The following is a 26,046-nucleotide window of genomic DNA, read 5'->3' as shown; positions in this document are numbered from 1 at the left end:
TCCAAGTGATGAATAACCCCCTTAAACAAAAAAACGAGAGGTCCAAATAAAGTTGCTTTAGAGTATGGCAATATTCCTTAGGGTATGTTTCAGGATGGAAAATCTGCCGCTTTTTACAATATCAGCAAAGTATTCTATTAAAAGGGAGTCTCACGCACATGTAGCAAATATCTATAGAGTAAGTTGACCAACGGTTTGGATATGAAATCCGCGGCATTTCCATTTTTTATCTTGTGGATAACTTAACCGTACCATATTTGCAACATGTGAACATACTCTTCTGAAAGACGCCAATGACCCATATACACAACCTTATGATTAGATAATAAATGGCTCCTTAAAACGTCTGTGTAACTAATGGTGCAGATGAATTATACCTAGAAATGAAGCGCTGCAAGACACGCACATTCACCAGGCCACTATGTATTCTAGAGACAGCTTACATTGTGCTTTTACTAATGGACCACTGCAGTGCCAGCTGAAAATAAGATGCCGTTCATGTGCGTAATATCTATGTATAGAAAACAGACTGATGGGGAATTATGTTCAATTAGGTTAATCTCTAAGATTATATACAGCAAGGAAATGTATCCATCAATATTGGAAGAAAAAATCAAAAAAAAAAAATCATACCTGAGCAATATCATCCTTGAGTCGATTGTATTCTAAGTAATTAAAACCTGTTTTTTTGGCCGTTTTATGGAAAAAATTTAAGTACTGTCTGTCTGTGGCATCTGGATAAATATATTCCTGTAACAAAAAAAAATGAAATAAAGTGTTATGTCAAGTAATATCAATTGTCATCATTAGTGATGAGCGAGAGTGTTCGTTTAACCCTTTCACCGAGCACACTCGGGTGCTTGCCAAGTATCTTCGGCGTGCTCGTATATTATGTTCCAGTCCCTACGTCTGCATGATTTACAGCTGTTAGGGAATCCTCACATGTGTTCAGTCTAACAAACAGGCAATCTCTGCATTTGTTCAGGCTGTCTCACAACTGTAAATCATGCAGACGCAGGGACTGGAACATATTATACGAGCACGCCGAAGATACTCGGCAAGCATGGCAAAGATACTCGGTGAAAGGGTTAAATGAGCACACTCGCTCATCACTAGTCATCATCAGTTATGATTAGGTGATGTTTAGTAATGTGGTCAAGATCAGAAGTCATGAAATACAATTATAATATTTTAGTTAAATGATCTAAAGTGGAGAATATATCCTAGCGCTTTTGCAGAACAGAAAGTTCCCACTTCAAGCTTTATTAGCTGTTGGAAATGTTATATAAAACGCCCTTTGGTCTATGTGACAAGGATTACTCCATGAAATAATGGACCCGATGTGTGCAGTTCTGCTCTTGTCTCTGTCCTGCCTTGTCATTAGGACCTCGTGAATTCACCATTCTGATCTGATGACTATGAATAGACTGAATCTGTACGTGCTTCAGGCACTGATTGCCACCATGTTATTAGAATAGTTTTCACTTTTTCCTTGCGCAGTTAACGGTCTCTTATACAAGTTACCTAAAAGGGAAACTTCAAGAACGTTTAACCCCTAATCTTGATACACACATGTAAGTAAAATATTATAACACTACTTTTATACCAATTTGCCAAATTGTTTTTATTCCAATGTGATGCCCACCTGAGTTCTAATTGCCCATGTTTTCTGACTACACACAAATCTGATACACGTTACATTAATCTATGGACTAAAGCTACTGCAGCCATTTAAATGGGTTTCCAAAGCACTCAGATTATTAAAGAATTGTAAAGCCTATGAAAAACTAAAATGTCACAACTGACTTGCTGTTAAAATTCTGCTATATTCCTGAGATTTCACATGTGGTGTTGAGACCTCCAGCTTCTTAATTCCTGCTGCAGTCAGTTCAAAGCAGGTCTGTGCTTTGAATGGCTCAAGAAATGTGCTCTGAACGGTGGTGCCATGGGGGTGAGCGCTTGTGCAAGTAATCTTATCAGCTTGTGACTAACCAGAGGGGACTGGTTCTGGACGTTCCAGAATTTTAGGTTACATTAGAATACATGACATTATATGGCTCACTGCTCACCTACAGTGCACTGAGCCAGCCAGTGTCTGCATATGTAACATTACTGACTGCAAGAGAGTCTCAGGATAACACATACTAGGTGAAGTGGGGGGAATGTTAGGAAGGAGAAACTGTGTGGGCAGAGATTTATCCATCTAGAGACTGTATTTGAGTCTCAGGATGGTGCTTTGTAGGTGGAGTGGACGGGCACTGAAGGTTGAAGTGCGTTAGCTGATGAACACATGGCTCTGCCTCTTAAGAAATGTAGACTAAAGGGACAGAGGGAGAGCTGGCTGGAAATAAATAACAAACCACAAAAATATAAAAATATATGTAAGGGGCTGTAGTGTAAATACAAAAAAATAAATAAAAAAAATAAGAAGAAAGGTAATGAGTTAGTTTTTTTGTGCTTTGAAAATCCATTTAGTTACCAAAGCGTGCTTAAATTGACAAACCTCATTAGCACGAAACCACTACTGAAAAGTGTTATTAGTGTACAAAACCCCATAAAAAAACAAAACAAACCTAGAGCTGGTGAAAAATTACCAGGCCAGGCACCAATCCAGGCATGAAAAGTTTAAGACAGGTTAGTTGGGATAGGTAGGTATAGGCCAAATAATAGCTGCAGGTAGCAGATACAGTATACAAAGTGTTAGTTTAACACACAGTGTAATACTTCTAGCATATCATTTGGCTTATGATAGGAGGGCACACTCACCTTGCCTGTAAGTAGAAAATAACAATACATTCCAATGACACCGCTATAAGTAATGAAGTAAGTGACGGGCTCCATGATATCCCAGGAGTATTCCCACCACGTCAGACGGGCCAAGATTCCAAACTGTACAGACATATAAGCTAGACCGCCCCACTGGACAATCCTGGTCATCTTTGCAGCTTTCTGAACAGCATTAAGTCGAGCCTGTGCAAACATTGAACAAAATTTTTTAAACACTGCAGACAGGATAAAAGATAAAACTGTATAGTCTCAGAAAAAAAAACAGTATTCTTCACTCTCCCAAAGAGGTGGAAAAGGTGAAGAACAAAAAAACAAAACCCCAAAATAATTCTTCCCATCATGGCAAGGTCCTACATATGGTTGTGGAGACCACCGACCTCTTTGAGAGGATCAGCGAACCCCGACCAACCAAATCCTTGGGACACTCAGATATGATAAATCCACCTATAGAACATTTATGGCATATCCTGTGGAACTTTCCTAAGATTTAAACATTTTTAGGGATGTTCATGAATTTGTATAGAGAAACCAGGACTACAAAATGGCTTATATCCAGATTTCTGTTGCTATTTTGGTCCATACTGTATTCATGGTTTCACTTAAATCACCTTAAGTGGTAAGGTTTCTCCTGGTGGAGAGTGCCAAGCCAGCATAAGACGACTTATAGGCCATGCATGGTCCTCTCAGAATTGAAATATGCAAATAGCTTCTTCAAAAGAGAAAGAGGACTTGAACGCTAGTGATCATAAAAGTCAAAATATCGACCCTTTAATGGGCCTTGTAAAAGAAGCCAAAAGCAAAAAACTGAGTTGTTTGCCCCTCATCAATGCAAAGCAGGGAAATCTAATTCAACTGATGTAGCAAAATTTGTTAAAAAGGTGGATATTGACTTTTAGGATTATAAGTCTCCCTATGTCTTGCTTAGAACTTTTCACAAGGAGAATTGTTCCCCCTTAGACTCCCTGTCAGAGGAAGTTCCCTCTCTCAGGCAAATCAGACCTCCTGCTTAGCTCTAATGAGGGGCAAACACCCAAAACAAGTGTCTGCAAATGGAGTGGCTGTTGCACTTAAGACAGAAACAAGTCCATCAAAAAACATGAAATATCTCAAAATAATTATACCGCACTGACAGCTGAAAACTTGTGGAATGAATAATAAAAAAAAAATCCCATGCCACATATTAATCTTGATGCAAGATTATTCCTGAATATTTTTTTTCCTGGCAGAAACTGGATGCCTTTTAGTTTTATAGCAACAGGCACAATACAATACACTGGTTAAGGGAAACCATTCATCAGGATTTTGCTAAGTAAACTTCAGGTATTGTCAGGATAGCGTTGTTACACTGATTAAAATGATATATGTGTTGAAGAAATCAGTCTTGTGGTTCTTGTTTAACTGAAAACTGCGAACACGGATTAACGAGATGCTCGTGCTTCGTGTGCGGTGCATGCGCAGATTGCGAGCATCGCTTGCCGATAGATGCTACTGCGCATGTGCCGCCGGTGCCATTTTGCTGGAGCCAATTTTTTTTTCTTTGAAATACCACAATATTAAGTGTGCAGGTACAGTATTTAAAATAGGAGGCAGGTCACTCAAAGTTCAAGTGACCCGTCATTCCCAATCCTAGAATGATGACAATGAGGCCAGAGCACAAAAAAAAGACCGTCCCGCAGGCCGTCCCAAAGCATGAGCATACCATCATCTCCAAACATAAATAAAACAAGAACCACAAGACTGATTTCTTTAACCCAGACATCATTTTAATCAGTGTAACAGCGCCAACCTGAAAAATGTCTGTAGTTTACTTAGCAAAATCCTGATGACAGGTTTCCTTTAAGTGGTCAGGTAAAAAAAGAGTCAGAAAATATTATTGCATGGGTAAGAACTGATAAAATTGCCATTTTATATGGCATGATAAAATGTTAAGAATACAACTCAACAAAACAGAGAGACATAATTGCAGTTTGTGTCATCAGCCTCATTAGCCAAATCAAGTAAATTCCCTTTTAGGCACAGGAAACTGGAAAGGATTAAAAAAAAAAAAAAAAAGAAAACCTACTGTCAGGATTAGAAATTCTGTACCTTTTCATGGGGTTCGAGCTGCCCCTGGAGCTGTTCTAGTCGACTACAGAGCTCCTTCTCTCTGCTGACCTGGAAATCCTTGATATGCATAGAGCTGTGCAACTGCTGCACAAGATGCTTCACATCATTCATAGTCGTTGCATGTTCATGGCTTAATAGTTCTGGACACAGGAAGAAAACACAATGCTACATGATACAGAGCTAATAAAATCCACTCCTATTTACATATAGAGAAGATAAAATATTAAAGTTATGTAATTTACTCTTACCATCTGATTTAAAACACATATACAGAGAAGGTGCCATGAAAAAAGGGCAGATTTGTTAAGAATGTCAAAAATAATGCACCCAGCACTGGGGTAGATTTAAAGGGATTTTGTCAGCAGGTTTCTACTATGTAATCTCAGGATAGCATGAGGTAGGTGTTAAAAACTGAATTCAGCAATGTGTCACTAATCAACCTTCATTGTAAGTAAACTGCACACAGCCTATCACTGCCCAGACTAGCTGCCTTAAGCCAAGGTGTCCGACCACACCCCCTCCTCTGATAAGCAGCTCAATGTCAATAGACGCTCATGTGGGCAGGGTTATCTTTCTCAGCTCTGCTAGATCTAAAACCCTTGACTGTCTCAACTGCTCCACCCAGTAAACTAAGTGATACATTGTTGGAATCAGGGTCTCTTACCTTATATGAGAAAAGCATAATTTAGAGTACCAAAACCTTGTGACAGATTCCCTTTAAGAATGTCATTATTAGAGACCACTTAAAAGTTGACAAAATGATTTATCACATTAATGTTTTGATTGACACATTGCCAGAGATTAGACACTTCTGGCAATGATTGCTGATTGCCTGTCCTTCTAATAGATCATCAAGATCAGATCAGTGGGGGTTTGTTTGCTCCAGTGGTGGCCGAATGTAACAGTATACAAAGCCCAACAGCAGAGCTATAGATTGGTAGTTCTCAGGTGCCGCAGTTCAACCACTGCAAGTACATTCCTAGGGTGATGTCACCTCCACACAGAATCCATACTGAAAGTACATAGAGACAGACTACAGATATTGAATAAGAACTGAACCCAGGCAAGTAGCCTGAGAAACTCAGGGGTTGAGAGGCCACGGTGAAGAGATAAATCTGCTAATGAAGTGAATAGCCAACTTTAGTGACTTTACATGCTGTAAACAATTATTTAAAAAAAAATAGTTTAGTTACTCTTTAAAAGCGGTTATCTAATGTTCTTGATCTACCCTAACCTACAGCACTCAGAATAAATGAGTACACCCCATACGAAAGGTAAAATTTAAAGGGAATCCATCAGCAGGTTTTTGCTACATTATCTGAGAGCAGTGTAATGTAGGCTAACAGAAGTTGAATCCAACGATGTATCACTTAGTTTAATGTGTGCAGCAATTGTGACACAATCAGAGCCTTTAGATTTAGAATAAAGCAGAGCTGAGAAAGTTAACTCCGCCCTCGCCAGGCTCTCTGTGTACTAAGTGCATAGACAGTGAGGTGCTTATTATAGGGAGAGGGGGCGACTAATGTAGTTCAGAAATATTCATCTCCTAGTGATAAATCCTTTACAGTTCATGAATAGCAGCACAAGTGACACATCCCTGAATTCTGTGTTTTTAGCCTCTCTCCTACTGTCTTCAGATTACATAGAAAAATCTGATGACATATTCCCTTTAAGGAATAGCTCACTGAACACAAGAACAATTGCCACAATTTTGACGTGCTGAGTTTCATAGAACATTTAACCCATAACATGAAAGCAAGGTTAATACTATAAGTTTCACTACAAAATCTTCATTTTTGCACCAACTAATTTGAGTAAAACTGAATACACCTCAAATAGAAAATGATAGCTGCAGTAGTTTTTGATGATCTCCATGATTTTTAAAGTACAGCACAAAGTCTCCTAGGCATGAAATGAAAAAGTTGGTGACATATTGCAACATGTATCTTTTTCCATTCTTCAAGAATGACCTCATTTAGAGCCTAGATGCTGGATGGACAGTGATGCTCAACTTGTCTCTTAAGAATTCTCCATAGGTCTTGGGTTGGGTTCAGATCAGGAGACATATTTGGCCACTGAATCACTTTCACCTTGTTCTTCTTCAAAAATGCAACATGTTGGAAAAGTGCACAGAGTGATAGAAGCATCTTCACTAATCAATATAGAGTGTATCAGTGAATTCATGATACCATCAATGACATGGAGCTCATGACAGCAGCAGCACTAACGTAACCTAACATAAGGACATTGCTACCACCATGTTTCACTGTAGGCACAATGTATTTTTCTTTGTGTTAATCACCTTTGCAATGCCATACAGTTGTGAAGCCATCAGTTCCAAAACATTTATCTTTATCTCATCAATCCAAAATACAGTCGCAGTAGTCGCCATAATTTTCAGCATGGTCCCTAGCAAGTTATAGGCAGGCTTTTTTGTGTATGGGCTGTAGGAGAGGCTTCCTTCGTGGACGATACCCATGCATGCCATTCCTTTGCAGTATATGAATTATTGTGTCACAGGAAAAACACACCAGTTTCGCCTTCTACCTTTTTAGCTAATTGCAGTGAACTTGCATGTCAATTTTCTTCAATCCATCTCATCAGAAGACGCTCCTGTTTAGGTCTTATCTTCCATTGTTGGCCTAGATATCTTTGTGAGATGGTCGCAGTTCCACCTTTATTAAATTTATGTATCACTTTTGCTCCAGTATTCTGGCTAATAAAGCTTTGTTGATTTTCTTGTAGCCTTCTTCTCTTTCTTATGTAAAGAAATTATTTTATTTTATTTCTCAGGTCTTGACATTTCTCTTCCATGTGGTGCCATTGCTCACAGCATGACATGGGTCAGGGTTTTCTGGTTAAGCAATGCCATTTTATAGTCCACTGTCTGCTGGACACCTGTTATTGAATAATTGGACTTAACTGTGGTTGACTCCTTGCTAGAGTTTTGTAGTCTAAACTTTAGCTTTGCTCCTAAGACTTTCATTGGGGTGTACTCAATTTTGCAACATGGCCTTGAATGAATTTAAAAATACTTTTTGGGCATAAAAAATAACAAGTCTGGTTTGCAATCAACGGCCCACATTTGTGGGAGTATTTTGTAGTATAGTATCCCAAAAAATAAGTGTTGATTGTGAAAGTAAACCAAGGGTTTTCTGACAAATATGTTAGAGTGTTCTCATTTATGGTGAACATTTTAACAACGGATACTGGAAGCCTGTACTAGCATTTCTTCTGCGGTGTTGCTATTAGTGTGTCAAGAGTGGGAGAAGAGGGTTGCATTGACAATCCAACACAATGGGCAGCACTTTGAACACATTTTATAAGTGGTCATAAACTTGTAAAAAAACTCATGAAAGAATAAAGTTACGTTAAAACCAAGCACACCATTGTTTTTCTTATGAAATTCTCAATAAGTTTGATTTCAAATTGAAAAAAAATAAAGTCGGACCCAAAATGACTGCCATGGTCACCACTAGTGTTGAGCATTCCGATACTGAAATATCGGGTATCGGCCGATATTCACTGTATCGGAATTCCGATACTTTTATAATATCGAATACCGGAATCGGAAGTTCCCATAATGCCTGCGCTCTGCAGTGTCTGTGAAGGATGACAAGCTGGATGGCAGCGCTCAGCTGAGATCCAGCCTGTCATCAGAATGCCATCCCAGCGTGGGAGAATTCTCCTGATTGTTTAAAAGCCGGCGCGCGGTAAAAAGCCGCCGGCTTTTAAACAATCACGCAGCCCCATACTGCTTCCCCGCAGCCTCCCACCCCAAGCCTCCGCTCCCCTCACCACCTCCAATCCCAATCGTAAATTAGGACCGGGCGGGGAGCGCAGCACCAAGGAGCGGGGAGCGAAGGACCCGGGCGGGGAAGCCGGCAGTGAAAAGACTTCACCGCCGGCTTTCCCGTTCTGTGCTGCGCTTTCCCGCCGGTTATTTCAAATGAACAGCTGAGGTATCAGGTGATGCCGATCAGCTGTTCATTTGAAGTAGCCGCGGTGCCCTCAGAGGGTTCATGTGAGTTCATGCTTGACTGCATGAACTCACATCAACTTTCCCACGGCCACACAGGTCGGCCTCACCTCCCAGACCCGTCATGATTAGTGTGTGCGGGGTGTGTGTGTGTGCGGGGTGTGTGTGTGTGTGCGGGGTGTGTGTGTGTGCGGGGTGTGTGTGCGTGCAGGCAGACATAGGCCGATGTGACACTACTACTCCCATCGGCCTATGTCTGTCCCCCGTCCACTCCTGCCAGCAGGATCAGCTCGATGGGAGCAGTAGTTCCCATCAGCCTGATCCTGCTATTTAAATTGCCCTACTGTGTCCCCAATAAATTTTAAATACATGTCATTGGTGGCCAGTGGTTACCTAAAAGAAATTAGTTCATACATTACCTGTCCCCGCCGATCGCCACCTAAAATAAAGTAAAAAATAAAAAACTACACCTATACTCACCTAGACACCTAATTCCCCGAAGCCATCGATCTCCTGTAATAAAATATAAAATAATAAACCACAACCTTATCCTTACCCCTCCGTAGCAGTCCACGAGTGTCCCACGAAGATCTCCAGTTCAGAGCAGCCACATAGAATGTGACCGCTCTGAACCGCTGCCGCCGCTAGAATGACGGGGCCGTAAGGGTTCACCGGAGTTCAGGCAGCGCTGCTCCGGTTAGCTCCTTTACGGCACTGCTGTATCGTGAGAAATTCCCACGGTACAGCACTGCCGTAAAGGAGGTCTCCGGAGCTGCGCTGCCTGAATGCACTCCGGTGACCTCAGTCAGTGGCTCCCGCTGCCGGGAACGGACATCCTATGGATGCGCCATTTCTGGGGCGGCTGACGGCTGGTGTTTCTAGCCTGGGAGGGGGCCAATATTCATGGCACCCTTCCTGGGCTATTAATATCAGCCCCCAGCTGTCTGCCTAGCCTGTGCTAGCTATTAAATTAGGGGGGACCCCACGTTATTTTTTTGGGGGGGGTTCCCCCATTTTAATAGCTAGTAAAGGCTAGGTATTCAGCTGGGGGCTGATATTAGTAGCCTGGGAAGCTCCGTGGGTATTACCCCCTTCCCAGGCTTCAAACATTTGCCCCAGCTGTCTGCTTAACCTCCGCTAGAGACTAAAATTAAGGGGAACCCCACGCCAATTTTTTTTTAAATAAATCCTTTATTTTAACACTAAATGACAAGTACAGTAATCAACACTGTCACTGTACTTCATATATATGTGACTGACATGTTTCTATCTATCTAATCTATGTGTGAAGCTCTATTCTGTCTGTTATAAATTGTCGGGTACCGCTGCTGAATTGCCGGCCGGCTTTTTTAAAGAGACGGTGCACGAAAACACTAATATTTTTTTTAATAAATCCTTTACACTAAATGACAAGTACAGTAAGCAACACTGTCACTGTACTTCATATATATGTGACTGACATGTTTCTATCTATCTAATCTATGTGTGAAGCTCTATTCTTTCTGTTGTAAATTGTCGGGTACCGGTGTATGCCGCTGATGAATTGCCGGCTTTTCATGTCATTCTACATTATTCTTAGTTGTTTTCCTTCATGTAGAATTAACCTACAAGGAAAGAAAGGGTTTATTTTCATTCCGATATTTGTGTCCCATAGACTTGCATTGGTTTCCGGTATCGGAATCGGCGATATCCGATACTTTTTGGGTATCGGCCCGATCCAATCCGATACGATATTTCCTGATATCGGAAGGTATCGCTCAACACTAGTCACCACCCATCTGGAAGAGTTATTCCCCTCCCATATACTAATGAGCCACAAACAGGAAGTTGATATCACCAACCATTCCCATTTCATTTAGGTGTATCCATATAAATGGCCCACCCTGTACATTTAAATAATGGGCAGCCCCTATAAAGAATTACTAAACTTTATTTTTTTTATCTAAATAAAAGTGTCCAGCATGTAAAGTTAATAAAGTTTGCTATTCACCTCATCAGCAGATTTGGATTTTTCACAGTCAAAAGTAGCATTTTTTCCTTAGTTACTTCCCCTGTTTTAGTTCTTATTCAAAACAGTACTCCGTCTCTATGTACTTGGATACTTGGAGTACAGATTCTCTGTGCAGGGGACAGCACCTTAGACGCGCGCTTGCTCTCTAGTGGTGTACAGCAGTCATTTGGTCTTCTACACAGTGAAATCTGCAGCAGAACGGTTTTCCGCAGCCTCCAGAGCTCCTCTCTATTGGCTATGTGGTGGATTTTGCACTCCTCTCTCAGAGAAACATAGTAGCAATGAAAAACGCTAGCGGGAAAAAGAAGAAAGAAAGAAAAGAAGATTGCTGAAGCTCAGGGAAAGTGTGCTGCAGCAGATGTCACAATACTGAAGACCAGTGATTGCACCAACTCAAATTTAGGCAGAATTTTTTGCACATTTTTATTAGTAACATTCCTCCACTGTATAAATTTCCCAAGCAGTGACGGACTGGGATGTGAAGAATCCACCAGTAAACTCAATTCTGGGCCTCTGGGGACCACTGTTCAGCTACTTACAAATATGACATTACCCTTGTTCACAAATATATATAATACACTGGGTTGTTTGCTAAATGAGGAGATGTTGCCTTAGCCTGTACAGTGTATCAAGCGTATAATGAATCAAGTGTACTTGGCCAAACACTGCTCATGTAGGAGAATGGGGGGCCTACATGGGACTCACCTGTTCCCTTGTGTGCCAGTCTGAGGCTGTTCACAAGTACATTTTTTATTTTAAATGTGCAGCACTTTAATTACATTAAAAAATCCAAGCTATCCACCAAGAGCAAAAAAAATAAAAATATCAATCACATGTAGAGTCATAAAAGAAGCAGATGGTATCAGATTTCAAAAGTAACCCATTGATTTAATAAAAAACAAATACAACGAACGCAGGAAAATAAGAAACTTCATAAGATATCTTAGAGAAATCGGCTTCTTTCTCCTTCTAGACTGATCACTTATTCTCAATTCATGGGTATAATCAGTCCTCAGTGAATAAAGATGTTCACATGATTGTGATAAGAAATGACAGTTGGTGCTCATAGAGTTCTATGGAATAGTTTAACTGTAGTTTCAGGAGAACTTGTAGCAGAATGTCTGTATCGGACTTCTAGCACCTCAGTCCTTCTGACATATCAGTAATGGAGAAATTTGTATTCCGTGAATGTAAAATTTTACCCATGAATGCAATGTGAAAGTTCACTCCAGGAGGTGAAAGAAGCAAATTTCTCTTAGAAGTTATATTACAAAGTTGCTTATTTTCAATTGAATGATGAATTTATTAAATAAAAATTAAGACAGTTTAACTCTTTAAGACAGCCAATATGTGGGTCTCCAATTCTGCACCTACAGCCCAAGATAAGAAAAGTGTAAAGCACACTACCTCTTTTTGGTGTCCGCACATCATAAATTTTATCATTTATGGACAGTTTGAAGTCATCTAGTAGAAGAACATCAATCCCTGTAGAAGAAGCTACACGGGCTCCATCTAGGAAAAAAAACAAAACAATGAACTCCACTGTATATGTGGGTTATATCTATTTAATACAGTGAGGTTCTATTGGAATATATGGACGAGGATAGGACACAATCACAAACTCTGCAATACCTAAGAATGTAAAGCTGAACATTTTTTCTTGATTGAACCAATACACTGGGAGGTCAGGGACAGTAACAGTCCTACCTGTGGAGTAGATTGCTACTCTATCAATTCCTCGATCTTCATCCTGGAGCTGCTGCAGAAATATTCCCACTGAATCTGAAATGGGCTTCAAAGTAAATCGGCATTTCTCCTGGCGGGACGGGAGGTTAACGGTTATCACAGGCAACCCGTTTTGGTAAACCACAGACACAGCTAATGAAAAAGAAAGTACAAGTCATTGCTAATTATGGTAGATCACTAGACTAGTACATTACTATATTTTTTTAGAATTAAAAATGTGGAAAAATATATATTTAAAATCCAATTTTTTTTTTTTTTATATCTTCTAATCCTAAAATACATATACACACACACACATATAAGTATATATACATTATATATATATATATATATATATATATATATATATATATATATATATATATATATATATATATATATATATATATATATATATATATATATACACACACATACACAGACCTAAAGTTTGGACACACCTCATTTAAAGATTTTTCTGTATTTTCATGACTTTGAAAATTGTACATTCACACTGAAGGCATCAAAACTATGAATTAACACACGTGGAATTATATACTTAACAAAAAAGTGTGAAACAACTGAAAATATGTCTTATATTCTAGGTTCTTCAACGTAGCCACCTTTTGCTTTGATGACTGCTACAACTGAAAATATGTCTTATATTCTAGGTTCTTCAAAGTAGCCACCTTTTGCTTTGATGACTGCTTTGAACACTCTTGGCATTCTCTTGATGAGCTTCAAGAGGTAATCACCGGAAATGGTTTTCACTTCACAGGTGTGCCCTGTTAGGTTTAACAAGTGGGATTTCTTGCCTTATAAATGGGGTTGGGACCATCACTTGTGTTGTGCAGAAGTCTGGTGGATACACAGCTGATAGTCCTACTGAATAGACTGTTAGAATTTGTATTATGGCAAGAAAAAAGCAGCTAAGTAAAGAAAAACGAGTGGCCATCATTACTTTAAGAAATGAAGGTCAGTCAGTCCGAAAAATTGGGCAAACTTTGAAAGTGCCCCAAGTGCAGTTGCAAAAACCATCAAGCGCTACAAAGAAACTGGCTCACATGAGGACCGCCCCAGGAAAGGAAGACCAAGAGTCTCCTCTGCTTCGAGGATAAGTTTATCCGAGTCACCAGCTTCAGAAATCGCAGGTTAACAGCAGCTCAGATTAGAGACCAGGTCAATGCCACACAGAGTTCTAGCAGCAGACACATCTCTACAACAACTGTTAAGAGGAGACTTTGTGCAGCAGGCCTTCATGGTAAAATAGCTGCTAGGAAACCACTGCTAAGAACAGACAACAAGCAGAAGAGACTTGTTTGGGCTAAAGAACACAAGGAATGGACATTAGACCAATGGAAATCTGTACTTTGGTCTGATGAGTTCAAATTTGGGATCTTTGGTTCCAACCACAGTGTCTTTGTGCGACGCAGAAAAGGTGAATGGATGGACTCTACATGCCTGGTTCCCACCGTGAAGCATGGAGGAGGTGTGATGGTGTGGGGGTGCTTTGCTGGTGACACTGTTGGGGATTTACTCAAAATTGAAGGCATACTGAACCAGCATGGCTACCACAGCATCTTGCAGCGGCATGCTATTCCATCCGGTTTGCGTTTAGTTGGACCATCATTTATTTTTCAACAGGACAATGACCCCAAACACACCTCCAGGCTGTGTAAGGGCTATTTGACCAAGAAGGAGAGTGATGGGGTGCTACGCCAGATGACCTGGCCTCCACAGTCACCAGACCTGAACCCAATCGAGATGGTTTGGGGTGAGCTGGACCGTAGAGTGAAGGCAAAAGGGTCAACAAGTGCTAAGCATCTCTGGGATTTCCTTCAAGATTGTTGGAAGACCATTTCCGGAGACTACCTCTTGAAGCTCATCAAGAGAATGCCAAGAGTGTGCAAAGCAGTCATCAAAGCAAAAGGTGGCTACTTTGAAGAACCTAGAAAAAGACATATTTTCAGTTGTTTCACACTTTTTTGTTAAGTATATAATTCAACATGTGTTAATTCATAGTTTTGATGCCTTCAGTGTGAATGTACCATTTTCATAATCATGAAAATACAGAAAAATCTTTAAACGAGACGGCGTGTCCAAACTTTTGGTCTGTACTGTATATGTATACATACACACTAATAAATACAGTGCCTTGTAAGAGTATTGGGCCCCCTTGAACTTTTCTACCTTTTGCCACATTTCTGGCTTCAAACAAAGATATAAAATTCTAATTATTGGGGAAGAATCAACAACCAGTGGGACACAATCGTGAAGTGGAACGAAATTTATTGGATATTTTAAACTTTTTTAAAAAAAATAAAAACTGAAAAGTGGGGCATGCAATATTATTCGGCCTCCTTGAGTTAATACTTTGTAGCGCCACCTTTTGCTGCTATTACAGCTTGAAGTCGCTTGGGGTATGTCTCTATCAGTTTTGCACATCAAGAGGCTGAAATTCTTGCCCATTCTTCCTTGCAAAACAGCTCGAGCTCAGTGAGGTTGGATGGAGAGCATTTGTGAACAGCAGTTTTCAGCTCTTTTCACAGATTCTGGATTGGATTCAGGTCTGGACTTTGACTTGGCCATTCTAACACCTGGATACGTTTATTTTTGAACCATTCCATTGTAGATTTTGCTTTAGGTTTGGGATCATTGTCTTGTTGGAAGATAAATCTCCATCCCATTCTCAGGTCTTTTGCAGACTCCAACAGGTTTTCTTCCAGAATGGTCCTATATTTGGCTCTGTCCATCTTCCCATCAATTTTAACCATCTTGCCTGTCCCTGCTGAAGAAAAGCAGGGCCAAACTATGATGCTGCCACCACCATGTTTGACAGTGGGGATGGTGTTTTGAGGGTGATTAGCGTGTTGCTTTTACGCCAAACATATCGTTTTGCATTGTGGCAAAAAGTTTGAGTTTGGTTTCATCTGACCAGAGCACCTTATTCCACATGTTTGGTGTGTCTCCCAGGTGGCTTGTGGCAAACTTCAAACAAGACATTTTATGGATATCTTTGAGAAATGGCTTTCTTATTGCCACTCTTCCATAAAGGCCAGATTTGTGCAGTGTAAGACTGATTGTTGTCCTATGGACAGACTCTCCCACCTCAGCTGTAGATCTCTGCAGTTCATCCAGAGTGATCATGGGCCTTTTGGCTGCATCTCTCATCTTCAACAAGGAGAAGACTGATCAAAGTTTAGAGGGACGGCTGGGTCCTGGTAGTTTTGCAGTGGTCTGATACTCCTTCCATTTCAATATGATCGCTTGCACAGTGCTCCTAGAGATGTTTAAAACTTGGGAAATCTTTTTGTATCCAAATCCGGCTTTAAACTTCGCCACAACAGTATCTCGGACCAGCCTGGTGTGTTCCTTGGTCTTCGTGATGCTCTCTGCACTTGAAACAGAACCCTGAGACTATCACAGAGCAGGTGCATTTATAAGGAGACTATTTATCATTACCAGTCATTTAGGACAACAATGGATCATTCAGAGATCCTCACTGAACTTCTGGAGTGAGTTTGCTGCACTGAAAGTAAAGGGGTCGAATAATATTGCACGCCCCACTTTTCAGTTTTTAATCTTTTAGAAAAGTTTAAAATATCCAATAAATTTCGTTCCACTTCACAATTGTGTCCCACTCGTTGTTGATTCTTCCCCAAAAAATTAGAATTTTATATCTATGTTTGAAGCCAGAAGTGTGGCAAAAGGTAAAAAAGTTCAAGGGGGCCAAATACTTTCACAAGGCACTGTATATATATACACACACACACACACACACACTAATAAGTATACATATATACATACATATACACACTGCTCAAAAAAATAAAGGGGACACTCAAATAACACATCCTAGATCTGAATGAATGAAATATTCTCATTGAATGCTTTGTTCTGTACAAAGTTGAATGTGCTGACAACAAAATCACACAAAAATCATCAATGGAAATCAAATTTATTAACCAAAGGAGGCCTGGATTAGGAGTCACCCCCAAAATTAAAGTGGAAAAACACACTACAGGCTGATCCAACCTTTGGATCAAAATGAGGCTCAGTATTGTGTGTGGCCTCCACGTTTCTGTATGACCTCCCTACAATGCCTGGGCATGCGCCTGATGAGGTTGCGGATGGTCTCCTGGGGGATCTCCTCCCAGGCCTGGACTAAAGCATCCGCCAACTCCGGGACAGTCTGTGGTGCAACGTGACGTTGGTGGATGGAGCGAGACATGATGTCCCAGATATGCTCAATCGGATTCAGGTCTGGGGAACGGGCAGGCCAGTCCATAACTTCAATGCCTTCATCTTGCAGGAACTGCTGACACACTCCAGCCACATGAGGTCTGGCATTGTCCTGTGTTAGGAGGAACCCAAGGCCAACCGCACAAGCATATGGTCTCACAAGGGGTCTGAGGATCACATCTCGGTACCTAATGGCAGTCAGGCTACCTCTGGCGAGCACATGGAGGGCTGTGCGGCCCTCCAAAGAAATGCCACCCCACACCATTACTGACGCACTGCCAAACCGGTCATGCTGAAGCATGTTGCAGGCAGCAGATCGCTCTCGAAGGCGTCTCCAGTCTGTCATGTCTGTCACATGTGCTCAGTGTGAACCTGCTTTCATCTGTGAAGAGCACAGGGCGCCAGTGGCGAATTTGCCAATCCTGGTGTTCTGTGGCAAAAGCCAAGCGTCCTGCACGTTGTGGGGCTGTGAGCACAACCCCCATCTGTGGACGTCGGGCCCTCATACCACCCTCATGGAGTCGGTTTCTAACAGTTTGTGGAGACACATGCACATTTGTGGTCTGCTGGAGGTCATTTTGCAGGGTTCTGGAAGTGATCCTCCTGTTGCTCCTTGCACAAAGGCGGAGGTAGCGGTCCTGCTGCTGGGTTGTTGCCCTCCTACTGCCCCCTCCACGTCTCCTGGTGTACTGGTCTGTCTCCTGGTAGCGCCTCCAGCCTATGGACACTACGCTGACAGACAGCAAACCTTCTTGCCACAGCTCGCATTGATGTGCCATCCTGGATTTGGCATGCACATGAATTTAAATTTCAGTTCAGACTACCAGGTTTTTTCTTTGTAGTTCAGTGTGCTTCAGTGCATATAAAAGGGTGTGGCCGCCTTCTGTCTGAGCTGAAAGGTTCATTCTGCCTCAGGTCTATGCTTATACTAGGGATTCAGTCTCTCTGCCCTTATCCATATGTACATCACTTGACATATGGTAAGGTTTTTAATATTAAAGTTAGGACCGTCCCATAAGGGTTGCCTTGACGTGGCGGGATAGCTTTTACATTATTTTGATCAAAATTATGTTGACTAAATACCCTTTATTATTTATTATTTTTGCACTGTGCGATCTATCCATTTACATCTAGTTATTTGGGTATTTTGCTTGTTTTTGGCTGTACAAAGACGGAGGTAGCAGTCCTGCTGCTGGGTTGTTGCCCTCCTATGGCCCCCTCCAGGTCTCCTGGTGTACTGGCCTGTCTCCTGGTAGCGCCTCCAGCCTATGGACACTACGCTGACAGACAGCAAACCTTCTTGCCACAGCTCGCATTGATGTGCCATCCTGGATGAGCTGCACTACCTGAGCAACTTATGTGGGTTGTAGGGTCCGTCTCATGCTACCACGAGTGTGAAAGCACAACCAACATTCAAAAGTGACCAAAACATCAGCCAGAAAGCATTGGTACTGAGATATGGTCTGTGGTCCCCACCTGCAGAGCCACTCCTTTATTGAGGGTGTCTTGATAATTGCCAATAATTTCCATCTATTGTCTATTCCATTTGCACAACAGCATGTGAAATTGATTGTCAATCAGTGTTGCTTCCTAAGTGGACAGCTTGATTTTGCAGAAGTTTGATTTACTTGAAGCTATATTCTGTTGTTCAAGTGTTCCCTTTATTTTTTTTGAGCAGTGGATGTATGTGTATACATACATTACAAACATACATAGTAATGCAGTGGCTTGCTGCATTACTAAAATGTCCAAGGGGTGTGTTCTGGCTGACCACGTACCTCCCCTTCAGGTGGCTGATCACATGACTGACATCACAGGTCCTGTGCGCACAGAGGGATATATAAATCCTGGTGGTTTTGAAACAGTGGAGAGGCAAGAGGCTTGGTCTCTGTCTGGGACACCATTATCCTTAAGTGGCAATAGGCCTGATCCCTGTGTCTGGGACACCATTAGCCCTGGAAGGCACATGGCCTGGAGACCACGTCTGGGGAGCCTTAAACCACAGCTGTGGAAGAACAGAGCTGATAGAAGCAGCTAAGACCCAGCAAAGGTAAAAACGGTGCTTTATATGGACATTGATGTTGTTACCTTGCTGAAGTCTGTATCTGAAGCCAAGCGGGCGTAGCTGCCCCTGAAAAGTCTCTAGGATATTACATGTGTAACATTCCTGCTAGCCACTGAGATGGACTATGTTATAAGCAGTTTATGATGTGTAATAACCTGCTGGACTTCATATTACCGGAAAACGTTGCACGTGTGCTTTGATTGACCCGGTGAAGTGAGTGCCCCTCTCAACATGATGAATAGCGCTACCTCACAATTGGTTGGAGAATGCGGGCAACTGCAGCCTGGTTGCAAGGGGTAACGGCACAGGACGACGAATGTGGATGCAACCATCTTGCTGTGGCTTGGCGGGGCCACGAAGATTAAAGCATCTGGCTGGCGGGGTTAAGAAAGTTGTTGTCACACTCAAACCTGGTTTGCTGTGGCTTGGTGGGGCCACGAAAAATTTCCAGGGAGAGCGGTGTAAAGTGTCTAGTGTGAACAGCATACCGCGATGGCTAGGAATGGAGCAGTATCCCCAGACGGAATGGAGAAGTGGTTGGATGACCGGCTGCAGCCGTTCTGCAGCAAAATGGAGTGTCCTGAAGAGGTGCAGGAGCAAATAAAGATGGCTGTGAAGGGAGCAGCAGATGAGTTTGAAGCTATTGAACGATTAAAGTGCCGGTTAATATCACAGCAGCAGGCATTTGAGAAACGACAACAGGACTTGCTGCAGGAACGGTAGGAGCTGTTGGACAGAAGGGCAGCAGCGGACCAATCCTTGAGTTCTCCTGTGGCACCGGTGCGGTCCCAGAGTGCCCAGGGAGGTGGTAAGAGATGTTGTGAACTGGGTCCTAAGACTATCGCGTGTTTTTTTTTTTTTAAAAAAAACCTACAGGTGTGGTTGTCTAAAAAGGGGTGGAGTCTCAAAAGAGGGTGGTGCATAGAATACCAAAGTTGGTTACTGATCGTGTGTTGGTACCACCTAAAAATGACAATTCGACCGTTGATAACTGGGTAGCTCCAGTAGAAGGGGTTGACATCAAAGTGGGTGGTGACTTGTTGGTCCACAACACCATGGGGAGTGACAGACCCCACAGCTGACGGTGACATAACGAAAAGTAGAGAGAAAGTTCAGTCAGGAGGAGCTAAACGAGGTGAGAAAGTCCCCCTCTCGTCGTCGAAGGCACAAGGGCCACAAAAACGTTTCTCCTGTAGCCTTTGCTGAAAGGGTAAATAAAGAAAATGCAATGCTGTGTGCCTTTATTCCGAGTGTGGATCCTCCATTAGAAGCAGAGGAGATCAGGAGGGAAGAGGAGGTGACGTTGCCAGTAGCAACCTCCGGTACAGTATCAGACAACAATGAAGATCCGGTGGAAGAGTTGGATGCAGTTCTGCAGATTCGTTACAAGCAGGATGATCTACTGAGACAGAAGGATCAGGAACCGACAGCCCTGAAAGAGGAGGTGGCCAATCATGACCAAGAGCTGGAGCCCATCAGGCAGCAGTATCAGAGTGACGTGCAGCAACTGAGGAAAAACATGGAGAACGTGTCCCAGGACCACCTGAACCTGGAGTCTGAACGGCAGAAAAACCACGTTGTGAGGAACTTGCAGCGAGAACTGGAGGAAAGCAGCGAGGAAATCAATAAATGGAAGGAAATGTTCCAGAAAAATAAAGAGGACCTCTGCAAAACCAAAGAGGAGGTTTTTCAGTTGAAGCTTGAGAAAGTGGAGTATGAAGAGGAGCTGTACGAGATGAAAAATAGTCTCTCCCTGGTGCAGTCAGAGCTGATGCAGGAGAAGCAAAGGCTGGATGAGGGTCTACACCAGAGGGATAGGGAGTCATCTGCCTTAAAAGGGGCGCTGAAGGATGAAGTTTCTGGACGTGATCAAGACCTAGAACAACTGCGCGAACAATTCAACCGGGAGCTGTGTGAATCCAAGAAGAAGTATGATGAACACATGAGGGAGCTGCAGCAATTCCAAGACCAAGTAAAGCCTCTAATGCAGGAGAAGAAGCAGCTGGAGAACTCTCTGTACCAGCGAGACTGGGAGCTATCCGCCCTGAAAGGGGCATTAAAAGATTAAGTATCTGGTGACGACCGTGAGGCAGAAAAGATGCATGGAAAATTCAACAGGGAACTGCAACAAACTAAGACTATGAGGATCTCCTCAAGGTTAAGGAAAAACTAGAGGATGATAAGGCGGATGCAGAGCACATGCGCCAAGTGATTGAGACCATTCTACAGGACACCCGTGATGAGAATGATGATCTCCGCAGAAAGATCCTAGGACTGGAAGCTCAGGTGAAGGAGCTGAAGATGTTCTGTGATGATCTCCAGAGGGCAGAGACGTGCCTTAAGGATAGAATCGGCAGGGTGGAAGCTGAGCGGAAAAAGATGGAGGAGTCTATCGGAGAAGGGAGGTATGAAGCAAATGCCTCCTCGAATAATGCGAGCTTGGATGATTCGGTGGATGTAAGAGCCGAGATCAAGGAGCTCAAGGAGACGCTACAAGCCCATTTGAAGCAAGAGAAGCTTGAGAGACTGGCTGTCGAGAGCAGAGTGGGCGCATTGGAGACAGAGGTCTGAGAGAATTCTGCTGATAAAGGAGAAGTTGAAGCAGGAAGAGCTTCAGAGATGGGTTTCCGAGAGGCGAGTAGCTGAGCTAGAGGAAGAAGTTGTCAAGCTCAAAGCACCAATCAGTGAACGAGGCCTCCTTGGAGAAGGAGAAGGGCAAACAAATTAAGCTTAATCCTTTAAACCATGAGAAGGTGGACCTGAGGAGAGCTGAGAGATTGTTAAAATTAGATAAGTATGGAATGGAAGTTGTCAAGATGAGAATTTTTGAGTTCATAGCTGTGAGTCAGCTCAGGGGAAGCATACAGGGTGAAGAAGCTGAAAGTCAGTTGTTCCTGAAACCTGAGCCAGATGATCATTTGGAAACCACTGGTGAGACAGAAACGTCTCGGTACAAGTGCCTCATAGATGTACCCGAAGATTTGAGAGAAGAATGCACCAGAGAGTCAGTGCATTTAGAGTTTAAGAAGGCAGTGGGAGCCTGTAAGGTGTACTCGACCTCAGAAGCTAAACAGCTGGTGGTCCTGTCCACAACCGAAGTCACAGCGAAGAGGGTGGCTATCCTAAGTGACATGCACTGGCGAGGTGTTCGCACGAAGCGGATTGTCCGGTTGAAGACGGAACAAGCCATTAGACAACTGAAGCTTAAGAGAAAAGCTCAAAGTCTGCGGGAAGAGGTCATCCGGGTGCCTCATGCTCTGGTAAGAAAGCTCATTGGGAGAAATGTCCAAACCATGCAAATGATGGTAAAAAAGTCTGGTGTGATAAAAATAAGCAGTCCACGTGATCATCAGGACTGGATACCGGATGAAGACGGCATGGTTTCACTCTCTGCTGTAGGCACAGAAGAAAATCTTGCATATATACGAATGCTGATGGAGTACCGAGTGCCCTACCTGCGAGAGGTAGAACAGTTGAATCTCGCCAGACTGTGAATAGAAAGACCGCGTCGCCTGAGCAGCAGAAGATGGCAGCAGTCTATAAATTGTGAGACCAGACAGAGAAAGGGCCCCCTAAATAATAGAACAGCTACAGCAGAAGTTAGAGACCTTTCAGGATGTCCTGAAGGTAGTGGGCGTGGGTTTAGAGGTAGTGAGACCTCCAGTAACTCAGGTCTGAGAGGCCCACGCAAACGTCCCATTAGAGTACGAGACAGTACGGAGTCTGACCGGACCTTAGATGCAAGTGAGTCGCACTGCTGTATTGACCGCTGAGAGCGGGGGAGGTCTGACAAGGTTACGACTAGGAAATGTGACTTGACGAAGTTGGAGACAATGACGGCTGGTAGGTCCCTAAGGAATGGGCTAATGTTGAGGACTAATGTTACAGGGGCTGAGCAGCGCAAATGTCAAGTACATGGTCTCTGTGTGAACTGTGGGTTATAATGTGATTGTGTATATTATGTGTTCAATCCCACAAGTTTGAACAAAGGGGGGGATATGTAATGCAGTGGCTTGCTGCATTACTAAAATGTCCAGGTGGTGTGTTCTGGCTGACCACGTACCTCCCCTTCAGGTGACTGATCACATGACTGACATCATCACAGGTCCTGTGCGCACAGAGGGATATATAAATCCTGGTGGCTTTGAAACAGTGGAGAGGCAAGAGGCTTGGTCTGTGTCTGGGACACCATTAGCCTTGAGAGGCAAGAGGCCTGATCCCTGTGTCTGGGAAACCATTAGCCCTGGAAGGCACGTAGCCTGGAGACCACGTCTGGGGAGCCTTAAACCACAGCTGTGGCAGAACAGAGCTGATAGAAGCAGCTAAGACCCAGCAAAGGTAAAAACGGTGCTTTATATGGACACTGATGTTGTTACCTTGCTGAAGTCTGTATCTGAAGCCAAGCGGGCACAGCTGCCCCTGAAAAGGCTCTAGGATATTACATGTGTAACATTCCTGCGAGCCACTGAGATGGACTATGTATAATAAACTGGTCACTGAATTTTTATATAAAATATCTATGTAATATCTGCACAAAGAATTAGCATGTCAGGCTGGCCAGAAGGCTCGGTAATCCAAAACTTGCAGCAGATAGTGCTGGACCCATCGACAATTGCTTGCCATGTCACACCCACAAGTGTTGTGATCCCAAACATGTGATTATTATTATTTATTTATTTTTTAAAGATAAAAGGGTGTAAAGATGTGCGGTTGTGGATTTTAATAATCACCTAGGCAGGTTATCGATGCAATTAGTTTTATTTCTTCCGACCACGGTGAACAGCAATTCCAGGTAATTGTCCAACAGGCAATTCTCTTAGTCCTTGAGTTTCCATCCTGGGATCAGTAGTTCCACTGCCCCGTACCAGGTGATACCCACTGTCCCCCAACTTTTGGTTGGCCCACAGCTTTTTGTAGCTCCCGCCGGTATATTGGCAGTCACAGCATACAGTACAGACCAAAAGTTTGGACACACCTTCTCATTTAAAGATTTTTCTGCATTTTCATGACTATAAAAATTGTACATTCACACTGAAGGCATCAAAAAGACTACGTCTTGAAGCTCATCAAGAGAATGCCAAGACACACACACACACACACACACACACACACACACACACACACACACACACACAGTACAGACCAAAAGTTTGGACACACGTTCTCATTTAAAGATTTTTCTGTATTTTCATGACTTTGAAAATTGTACATTCACACTGAAGGCATCAAAACTATGAATTAACACATGTGGAATTATATACTTAACAAAAAAGTGTGAAACAACTGAAAATATGTCTTATATTCTAGGTTCTTCAAAGTAGCCACCTTTTGCTTTGATGACTGCTTTGCACACTCTTGGCATTCTCTTGATGAGCTTCAAGAGGTAGTCACCGGAAATGGTCTTCCAACAATCTTGAAGGAGTTCCCAGAGATGCTTAGCACTTGTTGGCCCTTTTGCCTTCACTCTGCGGTCCAGCTCACCCCAAACCATCTCGATTGGGTTCAGGTCTGGTGACTGTGGAGGCCAGGTCATCTGGCGTAGCACCCCATGACACTCCTTCTTGGTCAAATAGCTCTTACACAGCCTGGAGGTGTGTTTGGGGTTATTGTCCTGTTGAAAAATAAATGATGGTCCAACTAAACGCAAACGGGATGGAATAGCATGCCGCTGCAAGATGCTGTGGTACCCATGCTGGCTCAGTATGCCTTCAATTTTGAATAAATCCCCAACAGTGTCACCAGCAAAGCACCCCCACACCATCACACCTCCTCCTCCATGCTTCACGGTGGGAACCAGGCATGTAGAGTCCATCCGTTCACCTTTTCTGCGTTGCACAGACACGGTGGTAGGAACCAAAGATCTCAAATTTGGACTCATCAGACCAAAGCACAGATTTCCACTGGTCTAATGTCCATTTCTTGTGTTCTTTATCCCAAACAAGTCTCTTCTGCTTGTTGCCTGTCCTTAGCAGTGGTTTCCTAGCAGCTATTTTACCATGAAGGCCTGCTGCACAAAGTCTCCTCTTAACAGTTGTTGTAGAGATGTGTCTGCTGCTAGAACTCTGTGTAGCATTGACCTGGTCTCTAATCTGAGCTGCTGTTAACCTGCGATTTCTGAGGCTGGTGACTTGGATAAACTTATCCTCAGAAGCAGAGGTGACTCTTGGTCTTCCTTTCCTGGGGCGGTCCTCATGTGAGCCAGTTTCTTTGTAGCGCTTGATGGTTTTTGCAACTGCACTTGGGGCACTTTCAAAGTTTGCCCAATTTTTCGGACTGACTGACCTTCATTTTTTAAAGTAATGATGGTGTAGCGCCGGCGTCCCTGCCCTCTGCTAGGCAGGGACGCTGTTCCCCTCACCCCTCTGCTCCGAGCCCGGCGTCCTCCTCCCGCTCTGCTGGCAGCGCGCGCTCCTTCCCGGCCACTGTGCTTAGGGCGCGCGCGCGCTCCCTCCCTCTTAAAGGGGCCGCGCGCGCCGTCCTAAGGAGTCCCCGGCCAATGGCCGGAGGACTTCACCATATATAAGGCACCTCCTCCAAAATGGAGGTGCCCGAGCAATGTTGTTGCACTGTTCACTACTCTGCTTAAGCCCTCAGGTCCCGTTGCCAGTTACCTGCCAGTTTGCTGTCTGATTCCTGCCTGATATTCTGCTTACCTGCCTGCTAGCCTGAGGTCCGACGGTCTGCCTACCGACTCCTGTCAGTCTGTCTAAGGACCAGCTTGCCCGCTCACCTGGGAGCGCTCCTCTGCTACCTGCCTGCTAGCCTGAGGTCCGACGGTCTGCCCTCCAACTCCTGTCAGTCTGTCTATGGACCAGCTTGCCCGTTCACCTGGGAGCGCACACCTGTTACCTGCCTGCTAGCCTACCTGGAGGCTCCGCCGTCACGTGCTGTGACCACCTGCCATTCCAGAGACTCCTGCCCGCTCACCTGGGAGCGCACACCTGTTACCTGCCTGCTAGCCTACCTGGAGGCTCCGCCGTCACGTGCTGTGACCACCTGCCATTCCAGAGACTCCTGCCCGCTCACCTGGGAGCGCACACCTGTTACCTGCCTGCTAGCCTACCTGGAGGCTCCGCCGTCACGTGCTGTGACCACCTGCCATTCCAGAGACTCTCGCTTGCTCACCTGGGA

At 43.4% G+C, this 26,046-nt stretch overlaps 1 protein-coding gene across 1 annotated transcript in view; it reads right to left on the bottom strand.

Annotated features, from left to right (window-relative positions):
• Positions 1-26,046, bottom strand: part of MCU (mitochondrial calcium uniporter) — a 143,483-nt gene that overhangs the window by 3,167 nt on the left and 114,270 nt on the right. The window contains exons 3-7 of the mRNA XM_073685652.1: positions 12,591-12,761; positions 12,291-12,395; positions 4,873-5,033; positions 2,767-2,970; positions 634-750 (exon numbers count right to left, since the gene is read on the bottom strand). Coding sequence (XP_073541753.1) covers positions 634-750; positions 2,767-2,970; positions 4,873-5,033; positions 12,291-12,395; positions 12,591-12,761 — 758 coding nt within the window. The remainder of the gene's footprint in view (positions 1-633; positions 751-2,766; positions 2,971-4,872; positions 5,034-12,290; positions 12,396-12,590; positions 12,762-26,046) is intronic.

The sequence above is a fragment of the Phyllobates terribilis genome, unplaced genomic scaffold (genome assembly GCF_046119375.1).
Source record: "Phyllobates terribilis strain yellow unplaced genomic scaffold, ASM4611937v1 Scaffold_5__5_contigs__length_657084704, whole genome shotgun sequence".
In the NCBI taxonomy this organism is placed as follows: domain Eukaryota; kingdom Metazoa; phylum Chordata; class Amphibia; order Anura; family Dendrobatidae; genus Phyllobates; species Phyllobates terribilis.
The sequence above is the reverse complement of the archived record's forward strand: the minus strand, read 5'-3'. Positions and strand labels throughout refer to the sequence as shown.